The 15,042-nt window shown below is 33.7% G+C and overlaps 1 protein-coding gene across 3 annotated transcripts in view; it reads right to left on the bottom strand.

Annotated features, from left to right (window-relative positions):
• The window catches only part of Csmd3 (CUB and Sushi multiple domains 3), a 1,148,052-nt gene that overhangs the window by 1,007,277 nt on the left and 125,733 nt on the right, over nucleotides 1–15,042 (bottom strand). For all 3 annotated transcript variants that reach the window (XM_006993205.4, XM_042265493.2, XM_042265494.2), the window contains exon 2: nucleotides 4,579–4,801. In XM_006993205.4, coding sequence (XP_006993267.1) covers nucleotides 4,579–4,801 — 223 coding nt within the window. The remainder of the gene's footprint in view (nucleotides 1–4,578; nucleotides 4,802–15,042) is intronic.

The following is a 15,042-nucleotide window of genomic DNA, read 5'->3' as shown; positions in this document are numbered from 1 at the left end:
AACAATGACATATCATTCAGACAAAAACCAAACAAAAATACCGGAGCTAGCCGAAATTATAATCCCAATGGACATAACATACATTCACAGAACTTTTCAACCAGACAAAAAAAAAGAAAAAGAAAAAAGAATATAAGTCTACTATGAATCTCATTGAACTTTCTGAAAAATTGACCACATTCTGGGACACACAGCAACTTCCAACAGATACAAGAAAATTGAAATAACTCCCAGCGTCCTGTCACACCACGATGAATTAAAGCTGGATATTAATAACAACACAAACAACAGAAAGCTCACAAACTCATGGAAACTGAACAACTCCCTATGGAATGGAGAATGGGCCAAGACAGAAATAAGAAAGAAACAAAAGATTTCTTGAATTCAATGAAAACTGATTAGCAGCATATGCAGACTTATAGGGTACAATGAAAGTGGTTCTAAGAGACACATTCATAGCACTACGTGCCCACATTAATGAAAGAAATTTGAGTGATTGTGGAGGCTCACAAAGGTTTCCTAGAGAGATTCAGCTTGCTTTACCCAGCAGGGCTGCATTTGAGGGTGGCTTGACCATATGTGTGGTTACCAGGTGATTGGAAAGGGTCTGCACTTGGCTGTGCTAGGAAGAGGTCTTTTGTTCCTCCCCTTGGCATTCCTATTAAAAAAAAAAAAAAAAAAAAAAAAAAACTTTCGAAGAGACAGAAGGGGCTGGTGTACAATGATCCAGGCCCTCCAGAGGCTATCCTGTGTTTCTATTTGTTTCTCTCCCCCTCTATCCTTCTATGTAAATATTTCTTAATCTTCCCTCCTCAAGAGTACCCTGGAAAAAAAGTGGTAGCATGTGGGGCATACATGAGCTACAAAGACGGTGCCGAGAGGAAGTGAGCCCAAGTTGTTTACGCTGAGATTAGATACAGAGATCTGGAGATGATGTCAGTGTGTAAACAGCTCGTAAACAAAGAAATGAGTATAGGGTGACCTTTAAAACGATTGGTTGGGTCCTTCCACCCCATCCTAGGGTTCTGGAAGTTTTCTGCTATAAAGGAGGCTTACTACCTACCAATAAACAAGTTCTTGCTTGACTTGACTCCCCAATGCATCTGATTGTCTCTGGATAAGAGGAAGGCTGGCATACCAGCAAGTTGTGCACTTACCTTTTCTGAGTTCCAGGCCACCTCTTCAGAGGTGACCTAAGTTCCTGGTGGGGCAAGACCCCACAGTAGCAGGCTTCCCACAGAGAAATGGGTAGGACCTCTAAAAGTGGTCTTATACTAGCAATGTAACAGCACACCTGAAAGCTCTAGAACAAAAAGAAGCAAGCATGTTCAAGCAAAGTAGATAGGAAGAAATGATCAAACTGAGGGTTAAAATCAATAAAATGGAAACAAAAAAAAATATATAAAGAAACCATGAAACAAAGAATTGGTTCTCTGAGAAAATCAACAAGAGAGACAAACCCTTATCCATGCTAACTAAAAGAAAGAGAGAATATCCAAATTAACAAAGTCAGAAACAGAGAGGGGGCATAACAGACACAGAGGATATCCAAAGAATCATAAGGACATACTTTTAAAACATGTAGGAGAAAGAGAAGGAAATTTGTCATATTGATTTTATGAGAATACAGTTACCATGATACTAAAAACACTGGGAAAACAATATTCAATAAAGACAGAGAACTACGGACCAATTTCCCATATGAACATACATGCTGAAGTACTCAATAAAATACTTGTAAGCCAAATCTAGAACACATAAAAGATTATCCACCATGGTTAAGCAGGATTCATCCCAGAGATGTAGGTATTGTTTAATATATGAAAATCAGTGAATGTAATCTACCATATAAACAAACTGAGAGAAGAAAAAATTATGATCATCTCATGAGATGAAGAAAAAGTCTTTGACAATACCAAACACCCCTTTATGATAAAAGCCCTAGACAAATTAGAAATATTTTTTTGGAACATACATAAGTATAATAAAGGCAATTTACAGCAAGACTATAGGCAACATCAAATTAAATGAAGAGAAACTCAAAGCAATTCCACTAAAATCAGGAAGAAGAAAAGTTTTTTTTTTAAACTCTCTCCATATCTGTTTAATAAAGTACTTGAACTTGGAGCTAGAGCTATGAGACAACTTCAGATCAAGTGATACAAATTCGAAAGTAAGAAGTAAAAACATCATTATTTGCAGACGATATATAGTGTAAATAAGAGACCCTAAAATTCCATCAGAGTACTCCTATAGCTGACAAACACTTCCAGTAAAGTGTCTGGATACAAGATTAAATAAAAAAATCAGTAGCACTCCTATATACAAACATCAAACAGACTGAGAAAGAAGTCAGGGAAACAATACTTTTCACATTAGCCTCAAATAATATAATATACTGGGATAACCAATATCTGACTTGAATTAAGGCCCACTCCATGAGAAGGAACCCACACTTGACACTGCTTTGTTAACCAAGAACCAGATACTAGGTATCTAGGGACCTAGGGCAAAACCAACCTCTACTAGTTAAAATAAAATGGAATGATTCCTAATGATATTCTGCTATACTCATAGCAGTCCAGTCATCAAAGATATTTTCTCTGGTACCAAAAGATGCAGAGAACCTCAATCATACATTATTGGAGAGTCTAAATTGGAAGTCTCCATCAAATCCTTTCCTTCAGAGCTTGGGGAATCCTGAGGAAGAGGAGGCAGAAATTTTGTAAGAGCAAGAGGGGATGAAGGACACCAGGAGAACATGACCTTCTGAATCAGCTAAGCAAGGTGCATATGACCTCAAAGAAACTGATACAACAAGCGAAGCGCAAGGCCTACATGGGTCTGCACCAGATCCTCTACATATATTTTACAGCTATGGGAATTCTGACTGTGAGAACGATAGGTCTCTGACTCTTGTACCTGCTCTTGGGAGTCTTTTCCTCCTATTGTGTTGCCATGTCCAACTTTGATATGATAGTTTTTGCTTCATCTTATCATACTTTATTTTTGTCATGTTTGGTTATTATCTCTTAGAAACCTGTTCTTTTCTAATGAGGGATAGGAAGGTAGTAGATCTAGAGGGGAGAAGATTGGAGATGGGGAGTAACTGAAAGGAGGAGAGGGAAGGGAAATTATAATCAGGATATATTGCATAAAAAAGAATCTATTCTCAATAAAGGAAAAATAACACAAATGAATAAATATTTCAAAGACTGGTGAAAATGGAGGAAGCTAATTTTGAAGAGAGCAAAAAAGAAGGACCATTAGGAACACTGACAGAGTTTAAAAATATTTTTAATCCACACAGAAAAGTATGAAAGTACCACTGACTATTCAATATTATCTATTTAGAATATTATAAATCAGAAGCTACAAAGTCTTTTTTTTTGTTTTGTTTTGTTTTGTTTTGTTTTGTTTTGTTTTTTCGAGATAGGGTTTCTCTGTGTCACTTTGGTGCCTGTCCTGGAACTCACTCTGTAGCCCAGGCTGGCCTTGAACTCACAGAGATCTGCCTAGCTCTGCCTCCCAAATGCTGGGATTAAAGCCATGTGCCACCACCACCCAGCAAAGCTACAAAATATTGCCTATTCATAAACTGTATGTAAACACCATTATAAGTTTAAGAATATGTGGTATATGTATTTTTCTGACATTGCTTTTTTCCAAGTTACAGATCATTTAAAATTATGAGTTTTTCTAAAATAGAAAAACATGCCTTTAAATAAAATTTAAAACACCACTTTAACAAGAAAAGAACAAATTTACATTTTTAATTGACCCTCTTCAGAAGTATAAAATTTCAGGGATGAAAAGATGGTTCAGCTGCTAAAAGTATAGGTTATTATTATAGAGAACCAGGCTTCAATTCCCAGGGTTCATACTGTGGTTCTATCCAAGGTATGTGACACCCTTATTTGGACTCTGTGCCAAATGGGCATGCATACAAAAAATGGGCTTGCACAAACAGACATGTATGCAAGTAAAACACTCATACACATAAAGTTTATAAATATATGTTGTATATGTGTGTGCATGTGTGTGTGTGTGTGTGTGTGTGTGTGTGTGTGTAATTCAATTTGTAGAATCAGGAATGTGAGATTTGTTTGTGCAAAAAAGTTGTTTTCTTCAATTATTTAAATAATTTATCTGAAATTGATGTATTTCTCTATTATATAAATACTGAATTTAAAGTGTTTTATTTTTATAGTACTGCATATTTCTTTGGACACATACCTCTGACAGAGAACTTTTATAATAATAATTTTACTTTGCTCCAAGTTATGAACACAATAAATGAAGCCTTGAGATAATTAGCTAAAACCCCAAACACCACAACTATTTTAAAGGGTCGCATTCAATCTGTATTTATCTGTGGAGAAGTAATAATCACTATTATTAGGAAGTCAGACCTATGGAGAAAATTTGATCATTAAATTGAGTATTTTCAAATAAATAGTACTTACTTATTCAATATGAATTTATTATAACAAACAATATGATAAGCATTTTCTGTGAAACAAATAAGTCTCCCCATGGTATAGTTTACCTCCAATGTTCCACTGAAAGTACACTAACCTTGTCCTAAAGTTTGTAGGGTGAGGATGTCCATCGTATAAGGATAAGTAGTCGTATTCTTCTTCTAGTGCAAATGACTGAAAAACAATTTGTATTCTATTTCGTTCTTCTGCTATTATTACCCATGTACAGTTCGCACCATTTGGATATCCATATGGAAAACCAGGGCTTTCTATGGTGCCATTAAGTCCTTTTAAAGTTCCACCACATGTATAAATAAATCCTGCAATGAAAGATAAATAACCATTGTTATAGAAAACAAAACAAAAGCCAGTATACATTTTTTGAAAATTCTTGGTTTTCTTTAAGACCAATATAGACAACAAGTTTTAAATGACATTTTAAGAATTTGTTATATTGCATTGGATGTATAATATAAATAACAAGTAATAGAATTTATCAGATAAATAGACAATTTATCAGATTTAATTCAATAACCATGAAGTAGTTGACAAAATCATCCACTATATTTGGCTCATTTTTCTATTGTGATCTAACAAATAAAATTCCCAAACATGTCAATTTCCTTCATATTCTTTTCAATCTAATTCTGGGAAGAAGTAAATTATATTGAAAATTAATTATACAATGCACAATGGATCTGAAAAACTTAAATCCATCCTTTTATTGGCACAGCACACTGAATTCTACTCAGATGTACCTTTATTGTCTTTTATGAAAATTTGCTCACTCAATTAGAAAAAAAAGGATTTGTGAAGTAAAGTCTATATAATTGTTAAAATTTTCATAACAGTGATTGGTTAATTTTAGGTGAATCCTAAATTAACTAGGTCAGAGTGGGCATTAAACTTGGGGAGACTTACATTCAATAAATTAAACCTAGACATTTGGTATCAATGATCTTAATTTTGTACTAATTCTGTGGTAGGTCTAAGTGCACAAGGGCAGGTCCCTCAGAGATAATTTGACAGCTTACTATATTTTTAGCAAACTAGTTTGTTTGAATATACACATAGAGACTTTTTACGAGCACAGCCATGTGCAGAGATTAAGAAGCCACGGTTGCAGACTGGGGCAGACAGAGGCTAAGGTCAAATGTTCACATCCATTCTGTTCCTCAAATCACAGCAACAGCTTGCACTTGCTGTGAGTCAGATCGCCGCACAAGAGCCATTTACTCTAGATAAGCTGACTGTAATGGGTCTACTCCTAAAAATGTGTCTCATGGTTGGACAGATAGATACAAAACTCCCCTCGATCTTTACTTAGTTTGGAAGCCTGCCTGTAAGAGGTCTGTGTGTAGCCTAGTGCTAGTCCTGTGAATGGATGAAATTCTTGTCCTACTTTTGCCTTTTTAAAAGCTTACCAAGAATTTAGATCAGATAGACGTTTAAAAAGTCAATACTTGCCTACATTCACATATTTTTACTCATTCATCAAAAGTCAAATAGGGCATTTTATGATTTTCAGAAGCAAATGAATAAATAAATAAATATTAAAAGGTCTCTTTCAAATTGCTTCCTGCACAGCAATTACTTTGAAGCCTTAGGTTAATTAGCTATCACCCATTTCTATTAGTTTTCTGCCTGAACAGCTTCCAATTTGGACTTCATAACAAAATGCAAGCATGAATCCCTTCAGCTACAATCTGATCTATGGGCTGTTTTATACATTCTAAAGCCCCATAACCCTGATGATTTCAGACAAAGGGCATATGCCTTAAAATAACACACTCATTTTGTCTGCTCATTTGTTAAGGGGCTGCTGATTCATACATTGCAACTTTTTTCTTTAGGCAAATATAAACTGCACCGATATTTAATGTCCTTCCTTTTCTATACACTTCTTTATTTTTTTTTAATTTACAATAAGGGTATTATACAGAAAAACAAAGTATTTTTCTAAAGTTTAATATTTTGGATAAAAGTATTTCAAAATCAGAAATAGAATTTCAAAAATTACAAATAAAAACTACTCCTTAGTGACCTCTGTGTTTACCCTGTTATTAACTGTTTTCTTTTCTATATATTTTCCTGGGTATATGAATACCTTTGAGTTTTTCTATGCATTTAATATATTTTACTAGATATATTTAAAAATAAGTACCTGTCTTACATTATTTAATGCATGGTGTTCTTAAGGGCATTCCTGTCAAATCAGGTTTCTTTTGATAAGTTCATGTGTCTATTGTTTTTTTTTTTTACCTTACAGATGACTATATACATATCTTCTACTCAATAGAACAAATCACAAAGGTAAAATTCAAGCTTTTTGATGTTTTGTTCCTATCATGCCCCCCCAATAATAATAACAGATGTGAAGTGAAGGAAGATTTTTAGGCACTCACAGCAGTGAAACTATTATAGTACACTGCAACATTTTAAGGCATAGTCCACACATGCTTATATATGAAATATTTCCCTAATCATAAGGAGTTTCCTAACCAAATGTGTCATGACTCAAAATCTATATATTAACTTCAAATGATCAGAAAACTGAATATGGATTACATGGTAAGGAGTTTGTTCATCAGAAGCAGACTCACAAGAAATCAGTGACACAGATGGAAAACCCTACTGGTAATATTTCCCATTACACACATATATTCGTCATATCACAAAGAACACAGAGAATACATATTTAACTGTTTGAGATTTGTAACTAATTTAGAAAAATTAATGAACACTCCATTTAGAGTAAGAAAGCTTATGTTTGCCTTTCTGAAGCACTGCTGTATGCCTTCTGAGTTAATGAAATAAATTTAATAGTATATTAATTTTTACACTTCAACTTCTGTGAACAAAGGTTTCATAAACATTCTTCTTTGACACATTAATCTAGACATATTGGTAAACTATCACTGATCATAAATTCTTTTGGCTTATATATCCTTTTTTAAAAAAAAATACACCATAGTGATCTACATTTTTTCATATTATATTGAATCAATGGTGTATTTCTGGAAGAACAATCTGGTTACCATTACTTATAAATTTTTTTCTTGTTATCTGCACAATGATACACCAGCCAGAAATACAGCTTCTTCTATATCAAGATGACTGACTTGTCCTAAAATTTAAGCAAGAAGCAACATGGAAAACATCCACCTAAATCACCCATTCTTTATGACTATGCCAGATAATTTGATACTGTTTAACCTTCACAAACTTCTTAAAAATTTACACACACACACACACACACACACACACACACACACACACACACACACCACTTTCTTTTGTTTATTTCCTTTACGTTTTTGAGCCAAGGTCTTACTATATGGGTAAGACTATCCTGTCATTCACCTTGAGTATTATGTTGGCCTTCAGCCCAAAATCCTCCACCTCATCCCTAATCACTGTGACTGTAGTTGTTCAAGTACGTCCAGAGTATGTGTGAGAATTATCTGAAAAACATACCACTATAAATCATGTTCATGGGATCTCTGAATTGGTAATTTATAGAAATTACCTAGTGTTATTATATATATTTTGCTCTGCACATTTATATTAGTGATTTCTTCTGGCTCTGATTTCAGACCTTTAACCTCAGAGAAAATAAGTTTGAAGATTTAAGATAGTTAATTTTGCCAAGTTCACAAAATATTCCAAATTTATAGGCATGATGTTTCAAGCCTTTTAATTTCAAACCTTTTGATAATTGAGTCATTTTACCTAATATATTTCAGGAAAAAAAATCTAGGAGCAATTCAGTTGAAAAGACGACAGTCACCGAAATGCAAATAAATCCTAAGTAAATGCTTTAGTTTTAAAGATTTAGAAAAAAAAATATAATGAATTATATCAAGTATATATCTCCTGGCTCCACAGGGTTATATAAAATTCTAACATATATTAACTTACAAAAATCAAGTTTAGGGGCCAGTAAGATGGATGAGTATATCAGGGCACTTGTCCCCCAATCCAGTGACCTGAGTTTGATTCCACAATCCACATGGTGAAAAGACAGAACTCACAGCCGTAGCGCTGTTCTCTAAACTCCAAATATGTTTAGACCCATTTGTACTCTGGCACATGTGACCACACATTCATACACATATCCAAAATAAATGATTTCATATTTAAATTTACAATAAGATTTTAAAAACATAATTTATGCAAATGGGACATGTTTTAAATTTCACTTAATTTTTAAGTCAGGCATGTTATTGTGAGAAACGTATTGTTTTTGAGTTTATTGTTTAATACAAATAAATTCAGAAAAAAAAAGATGGTTATAGACTTTTCTTTTCAGTGAAATGCATTATATTTGATAGTAATTTGAAATACCAAAGGATCATGTTTTTTGATCCACAAAAATTATCAATATCAAATTTTTCATGACTATTATGTATACAAAAAGTCTATGAAAAACATGAATAATATAAAAAAAAACTCTTCAAGCTAACAGCAAGGCATGTGGATTGCAACTCAAACTACATGCATTCTTGGCTTTATACTTGATTTTCACACATGGCATCTTTGCAGCTATGGTAGCTCTGAAAAACAGTATACTTACTAGAAGGATAAAACAGTTTATCTCTAAAACAAATCCCTCTCCTACATAGACTGTTATCACTATTGAATCTGCCTCATAATTGACTGAAAACCTATTTCCCAATATCATTAGGCAACATAAGCATGGCCGTACTATCCGTAACTTTCTCAGTCTCAGAAATGACTGTGTGCTTAAAGCTCTATCACTTGACCACAGTCAAAAGACAGTATTTCATAATACACTTGTCTAAGTGACTACATAAGATAGAACAGACAAGAATTTGATCAAAACCTAAATAAAGGCAAGTTCTGGGAGAAAGATGCCCATTGCTGATTTTGAGACACTCGAAACACTTGAGGATTGGAGTGTCTGCTGGCTAATGTGCACCCCAAGGAAAGACTTGAGCTGTCTCTGATTTCTCACCTGAGGATTACTTGAGGTCCAGCCCAAGAAATTAGAAGCTAAGATGAACTTCTAAATGTTTTGTAATATTGAAAGTATACACCAATACCTATGCAGAACTTCTTGATATAAGGAGACACACTGATTCATAACATTTGAAGAAAATATCTGACTTATCAATCATGCATCATGAAGCCAATTGATCACAAGCTTCATAGCTATTCTTTTGAAGAGACAAACTTTTTCCAGCCAAAAAGCAAATAACATAACAGTAATAACAAGGAAGAGATGGAGATACACAGCATAGTTCAAGGAATCAGAGAGTATCATTTTCCCTCAAAAAATACATTTAGCTTGAACCGTTAGGGGACCCCCAAGGCAGTGAGATCAGAATCCATCCATGGTGCATGAACAGGCTTTTTAGAGCCCAGTGCCTATGGTGGAACACCTTGCACAGCCTTGGTGCAGTGGGGAGGGTCTTGAACCTGCCTCAACTGAATGCAGCAGGCTCAGCTGACTCCCCATGGGAGCCCTCGTCTTGGAGGAGGTGGGGATGGGGGTAGGTTTTGGAGAAAGGCTGGGGGGTGGGAGAAGTGAGGAGAGGGATATCTGTGGTTGGTATGTGAAATGAATAGAAAATTTCTTAATGATAAAAAAATTTTAAAGAATATCTAATAAAAGACATACATCCCAAGCATTTACAACAATAAATTTTTGTATAAAAATGATTAATTCTGCCACATCACAGGGTATGAAGTCTCATTCCTAATAAAGTAGCTACTGGCATTTTATAGATGGACAAGATATGAGTGTTGTTTTTTGTTTTTTTTTTTTTGTGTGTGTGTGTGTGTGTGTGTGTGTGTGTGTTGAGGATATAAAATTCAGTAGGTGAGGAAGGTAGGGTGAATCTGAAAGGAGTTGAGAGAAGAGAAGGTAATGAACATGATGAAAACACATTGAAGGAAATTTTCAAAGAGCTAAAAAATAAATTAGCAAAAGACACGATTATTTTAATGACTTGGAGGTATCCAGCAGTTGGGAGGCTGAGGAAGAATTGCAAGTGGACAGAAAGGGAATATACACAGTGAGCATTTATCTCAAAATGAAACAACGGAACCTGAACAACCACCACCAACAAAAACAACAAAACATGTCCAGTAAACATCTCAATGAAGTAACTCAAAGTAGGGGAAAAGAGAGACTTCAATCCACAGTAAGGTGCAATAAAAAAAAATCAAGAAGAAAAGAAACAAACAAAAGAGAAACTTAGATATATTATTATTGTTGTTTTAGTTTTTCTCTTTTTTGGGAGCCCATAACCCAGCTCCAGAATAAATCACACTGAGGCTTATTCTTAATTATAAATGCACAGCCTTAGCTTGACTTGTGTCTTGCCAGCTTTTCTTAGCTTTAAATTGGTCCTTCTACCTTTTGCCTTTGGGCTTTTACCTTTCTCTGTTTCTATGTACCTTTCATTATTTCTCATTCCATGGCTTGCTGTGTAGCTGGGTGGCTGGCCCCTGATGTCTTCCTCATTCTTTCATTCCCTGATCTCTCCTCTTCTCAGATTTCGCTTTTTATTTATTTTCTATGCCTGCCAGCCCCTCCTATCCCTTCTCCTGCCTTGCTATTGGTCATTTAGCTCTTTATTAAACAAATTAGGTTTTTTTAGACAGGTACAGTAACACCACTTCACAGAGTTAAACAAATGTAACATGAAATAATGCAATACAGCTTTTCATCATTAAACAAATATTCCACAGCATAAACAAATGTCACACACTTTAAAATAATATTCCACATCATATTATATTTAAAATTAATGAAATGAAGAATTACTTTCTTAAAAACATCAAGAAAATTATTAAAAAATTTAAAAGAGTTCAAAACTAATAAAATAAATATTGGACTAGAAAATAATGAAACAAATACTATAGAAATATATAGGATAATTAAGTCCATTTTTGAAAAAACTGTACACCAACAAATTTGATAGCTTAGAATATATGAATCAATTCCTGGTGACATAAGTCTTAGCAATATGGGATCATGAAAAAAAGCAGTAAATCTCAACAGATAATGTGTAGCAAGACTGAATCAGTAAGAACATTTTTCCAACTAATGGAAACAGGTAGATTTATTCTTAAAATTTATAGAATGTTTCAGAAAGAGCTAAAAATGATAGGTAGTCTCAAATTATCCAAAGTATTGGAATGGAAACTACCTTCTAAACATATTACTAGAGTCTAGCATGATCTGAACATCAAAATCAAACAAAGATACAGCCAAACACCATGAAAACTCAGATGTATATTGCTAGTGAACATAGGTACAAAAATCCAAAAAAAAAATAACAAATATACTCAACAAAAGAGAATATAGAGTCTACTAAATGGGATCTATGCTGAAGCTATAAGCATATACAATATCAACAGATATCAACAAAAATAATACATCATATCAATGATAATTTTATATTATGTTAGTCGTGATGCTAGAGATTTAATCACACATCTTAATTATTACACTAAATATATTAAATTGAAAAATGAATACTTATAAATTCCTAAACAAAGCAAGAGCATTTTCATTAAAAATATAACCATATATCCTGCTATTCAAATTACCATTTTACATATTTAATTAAATGTATGGTCATATTCTTAATTGCATCTATACTAAATTGTATGTATGAAACATCCAGAAGACACTGTAAATGTTTCAATCACTGAATGTCCATTTGTATTTGGTTTCATATTTATTCTTTCTTCATTCAGTCTGTCATACTAGATTGATTTTTCTCACATCTGAAATTATTTCTCAGTACTGGTTTTAATTATTTAAAACATATACTTATTTGCTTAATTTGGTGAAACCAAACCAAACCAAACAAACAAAAGAATGCCACTTTTTAATATTGTGTCCCCTCATTCTGTTGGATGCATTCACTCAACACAAGCTACTGCTTCAGAGTCCTTAGTGCCAGCTGTTCTCTATTGAAGTATATTTCAACTCTGTAAAACTATTCCATTCAACATCTTCTTCAGCTAATTTTAGTGCTATAAAGAATCATATAAAAATTAAATTATAATAATCAGCTGAAATAGTCCTTCAAAAAGTTTTTTCAGAGAACTCAACAGTTCAAGACATAATCATTTACTAAGTCTGAGGTGCTAAACTGTTTATTTAATTATTCTTTCAATTTCATTTATGAGTGTGTTTCATATATCCTAGGCATGTCTTGAACTCATTTTGTAGCCAAAGATAACTTTAAATTCCTGATCCTCCATCTTCCTTTTCCCTGTTCCCCATGATAACTAAAGTTTGCAACTTAATTTTATCCACTAAGCTTCCAAAGCATAAGTGTAGTAAATATATAGAAACTAATACTGTGTTAACATAAGATAAGCTATTACAATGGTCTCTGAGGATGATAAAATCACTCTTGAGGAAATAAGGAGTTGTTAAATTTGAGCTGTTTACTAAAAAATTAAACTGATTTCACATCTTGTTATTTTACCCTGACTTTGTTCATATCAGGTAAACATTCTTTAGGTTTAATGTAACTGACAATATTGTTCAATTGGCATTCTTCCTCCCATGTGCATTAGTTTTAGTAGCTCATTAGCGTATTCTAGATTATACTCGATTTCTCATCCTTCTTCTTCACACCATTTTGTATGTCCCAAATAACCATTCCTTTGCTTCTTGGTGGGATAAAATACACAGTGCTCTGCTGTGGGATGGTCTATATGTCAAATTGCTCTGATTGGTCAATAAATAAAACACTGATTGGCCAGTGGCTAGGCAGGAAGTATAGGCGGGACTAACAGAGAGGAGAAAAGAAAGAACAGGAAGGCAGAAGGAGTCACTGCCAGCTGCCACCATGACAAGAAGCATGTGAAGATGCTGGTAAGCCACGAGCCATGTGGCAAGGCAGAGATTTTATGGAAATGGATTAAATTAAGCTATAAGAACAGTTAGCAAGAAGCCTGCCACAGCCATACAGTTTGTAAGCAATATAAGTCTCTATGTTTACTTGGTTGGGTCTGAGTAGCTGTGGGACTGGCCGGTGACAAAAATTTGTCCTGACTGTGGGCAAGGCAGGAAAACTCTAGCTACACTGCTCTTCTGAATTTATTGGCTCTTTATATTTAACATCTGTGTGTAGATTTGTCTGTTTAGCCTTAGGTTACTTAGAATATTCACTGTCTTCCAAAATAAGACTTAACAAGGCTATAGAAAATCCAAAACATTTCCAGCGGTATTTGAAAGATCTAACAGATACACAGCAGATTTGTACAAATGTTGCCAGTTTCAAATAAGCAATGGTGGGAAGCTTTTCAACCAGACTCCAGACTCCTTTGGAAAAGCATTACCAGACCTAGTAAACACTGCACTGTAATGCCTAAGGGTAAGAACTGCTTTCTCAATGCTCCCTAGCTTCAAATCTTTATTCTATCGTGCATTTTAAAAAAGTATAGGTTACTCCTATAAATGAATAGCATACTGATAATTGTGACATCTAAATTAATTCTAAAGCATCAGTAACAGGGGTAGGAAAAGTTAATCAGTACATTGCATACGTGGTGAGATCAAGAAAAATTAGAATAAAGTTATAATAAAAGTACCTTCTAAATTGTGATGGTTAATTGTAAAAGACATATTGAAAGACAGCTATATGTTGCTTAGTTTTGATGTTCTGTTTGTCAAATAAGATATCATGTTGCAAAAATGTATCAGTGTTGAAGTTTTAACTTTAAGAAATTATGGGTTTCCTATAACACAATGACAGATTGTACATTCTATCATTCATAACATATGTACCGCATAGGTTGAAACAGGGAATTTTTGAATAATTAATCAATATAATGCTTGTGAGTCATACTTTTCTGTCTTGAATAACTTAATCTCTTGAATTTTTAGCACAAAAGGGTTGAGTTACAACTAATTATACCCTGTAAAATTTGGGTGTCCTAAACTTAAAGTCCTTGATATAATTCCAACAATTCTGAACAATTTCAAATCTCCATAACCCTGGATTTTTTTTAAGAATACACGTGTCTGTGTACATGCTATAACAATTAGTGAAAAACAGGTTTTTTAATTAAAATATTCCTCTTTTCTTTAAATTAAATATTTGTTCATATGTACCTTCTTATCACCTTTACTATGATAATTTAAGCTTTGTGTATGCATAAAACTGGATCAGTGCCTGAGTTCTGTGAAACAGTCAGCCTTTCTGAGACATCCAGGGTGGATACACTTACCTTTAACAATTCTTGTGTGGAACAGCAGAAACTCCTGTAAAGCTCATAGAATACCAGAAAAGGTATCTATAATTTAATCTTCTAAAAGAATAACAGTTTTGACTACCTGGCTTTGAATCTTCTACGTTTTAACTTATTGCAGCTACAGAATATTTACAACATCTATAAAAAATGTCAGTATTTGAGTTTCTAAGTGATATTGACCAATTTTATGTGCTTAAAGTGTAAGAGCTTGTGGTAAAGAACTGTATTTGCATGTAGCATTCACAATGCCTGAATTGTTATGCAAATTTAAAATGGTATACCACGCTAAGTTCAAAAATATCTATATGGT

The sequence above is a fragment of the Peromyscus maniculatus genome, chromosome 20, assembly GCF_049852395.1.
Source record: "Peromyscus maniculatus bairdii isolate BWxNUB_F1_BW_parent chromosome 20, HU_Pman_BW_mat_3.1, whole genome shotgun sequence".
Lineage (NCBI taxonomy): Eukaryota > Metazoa > Chordata > Mammalia > Rodentia > Cricetidae > Peromyscus > Peromyscus maniculatus.
Note: the sequence above shows the minus strand (reverse complement) of the source record. Positions and strands in the feature narration are given on the sequence as shown.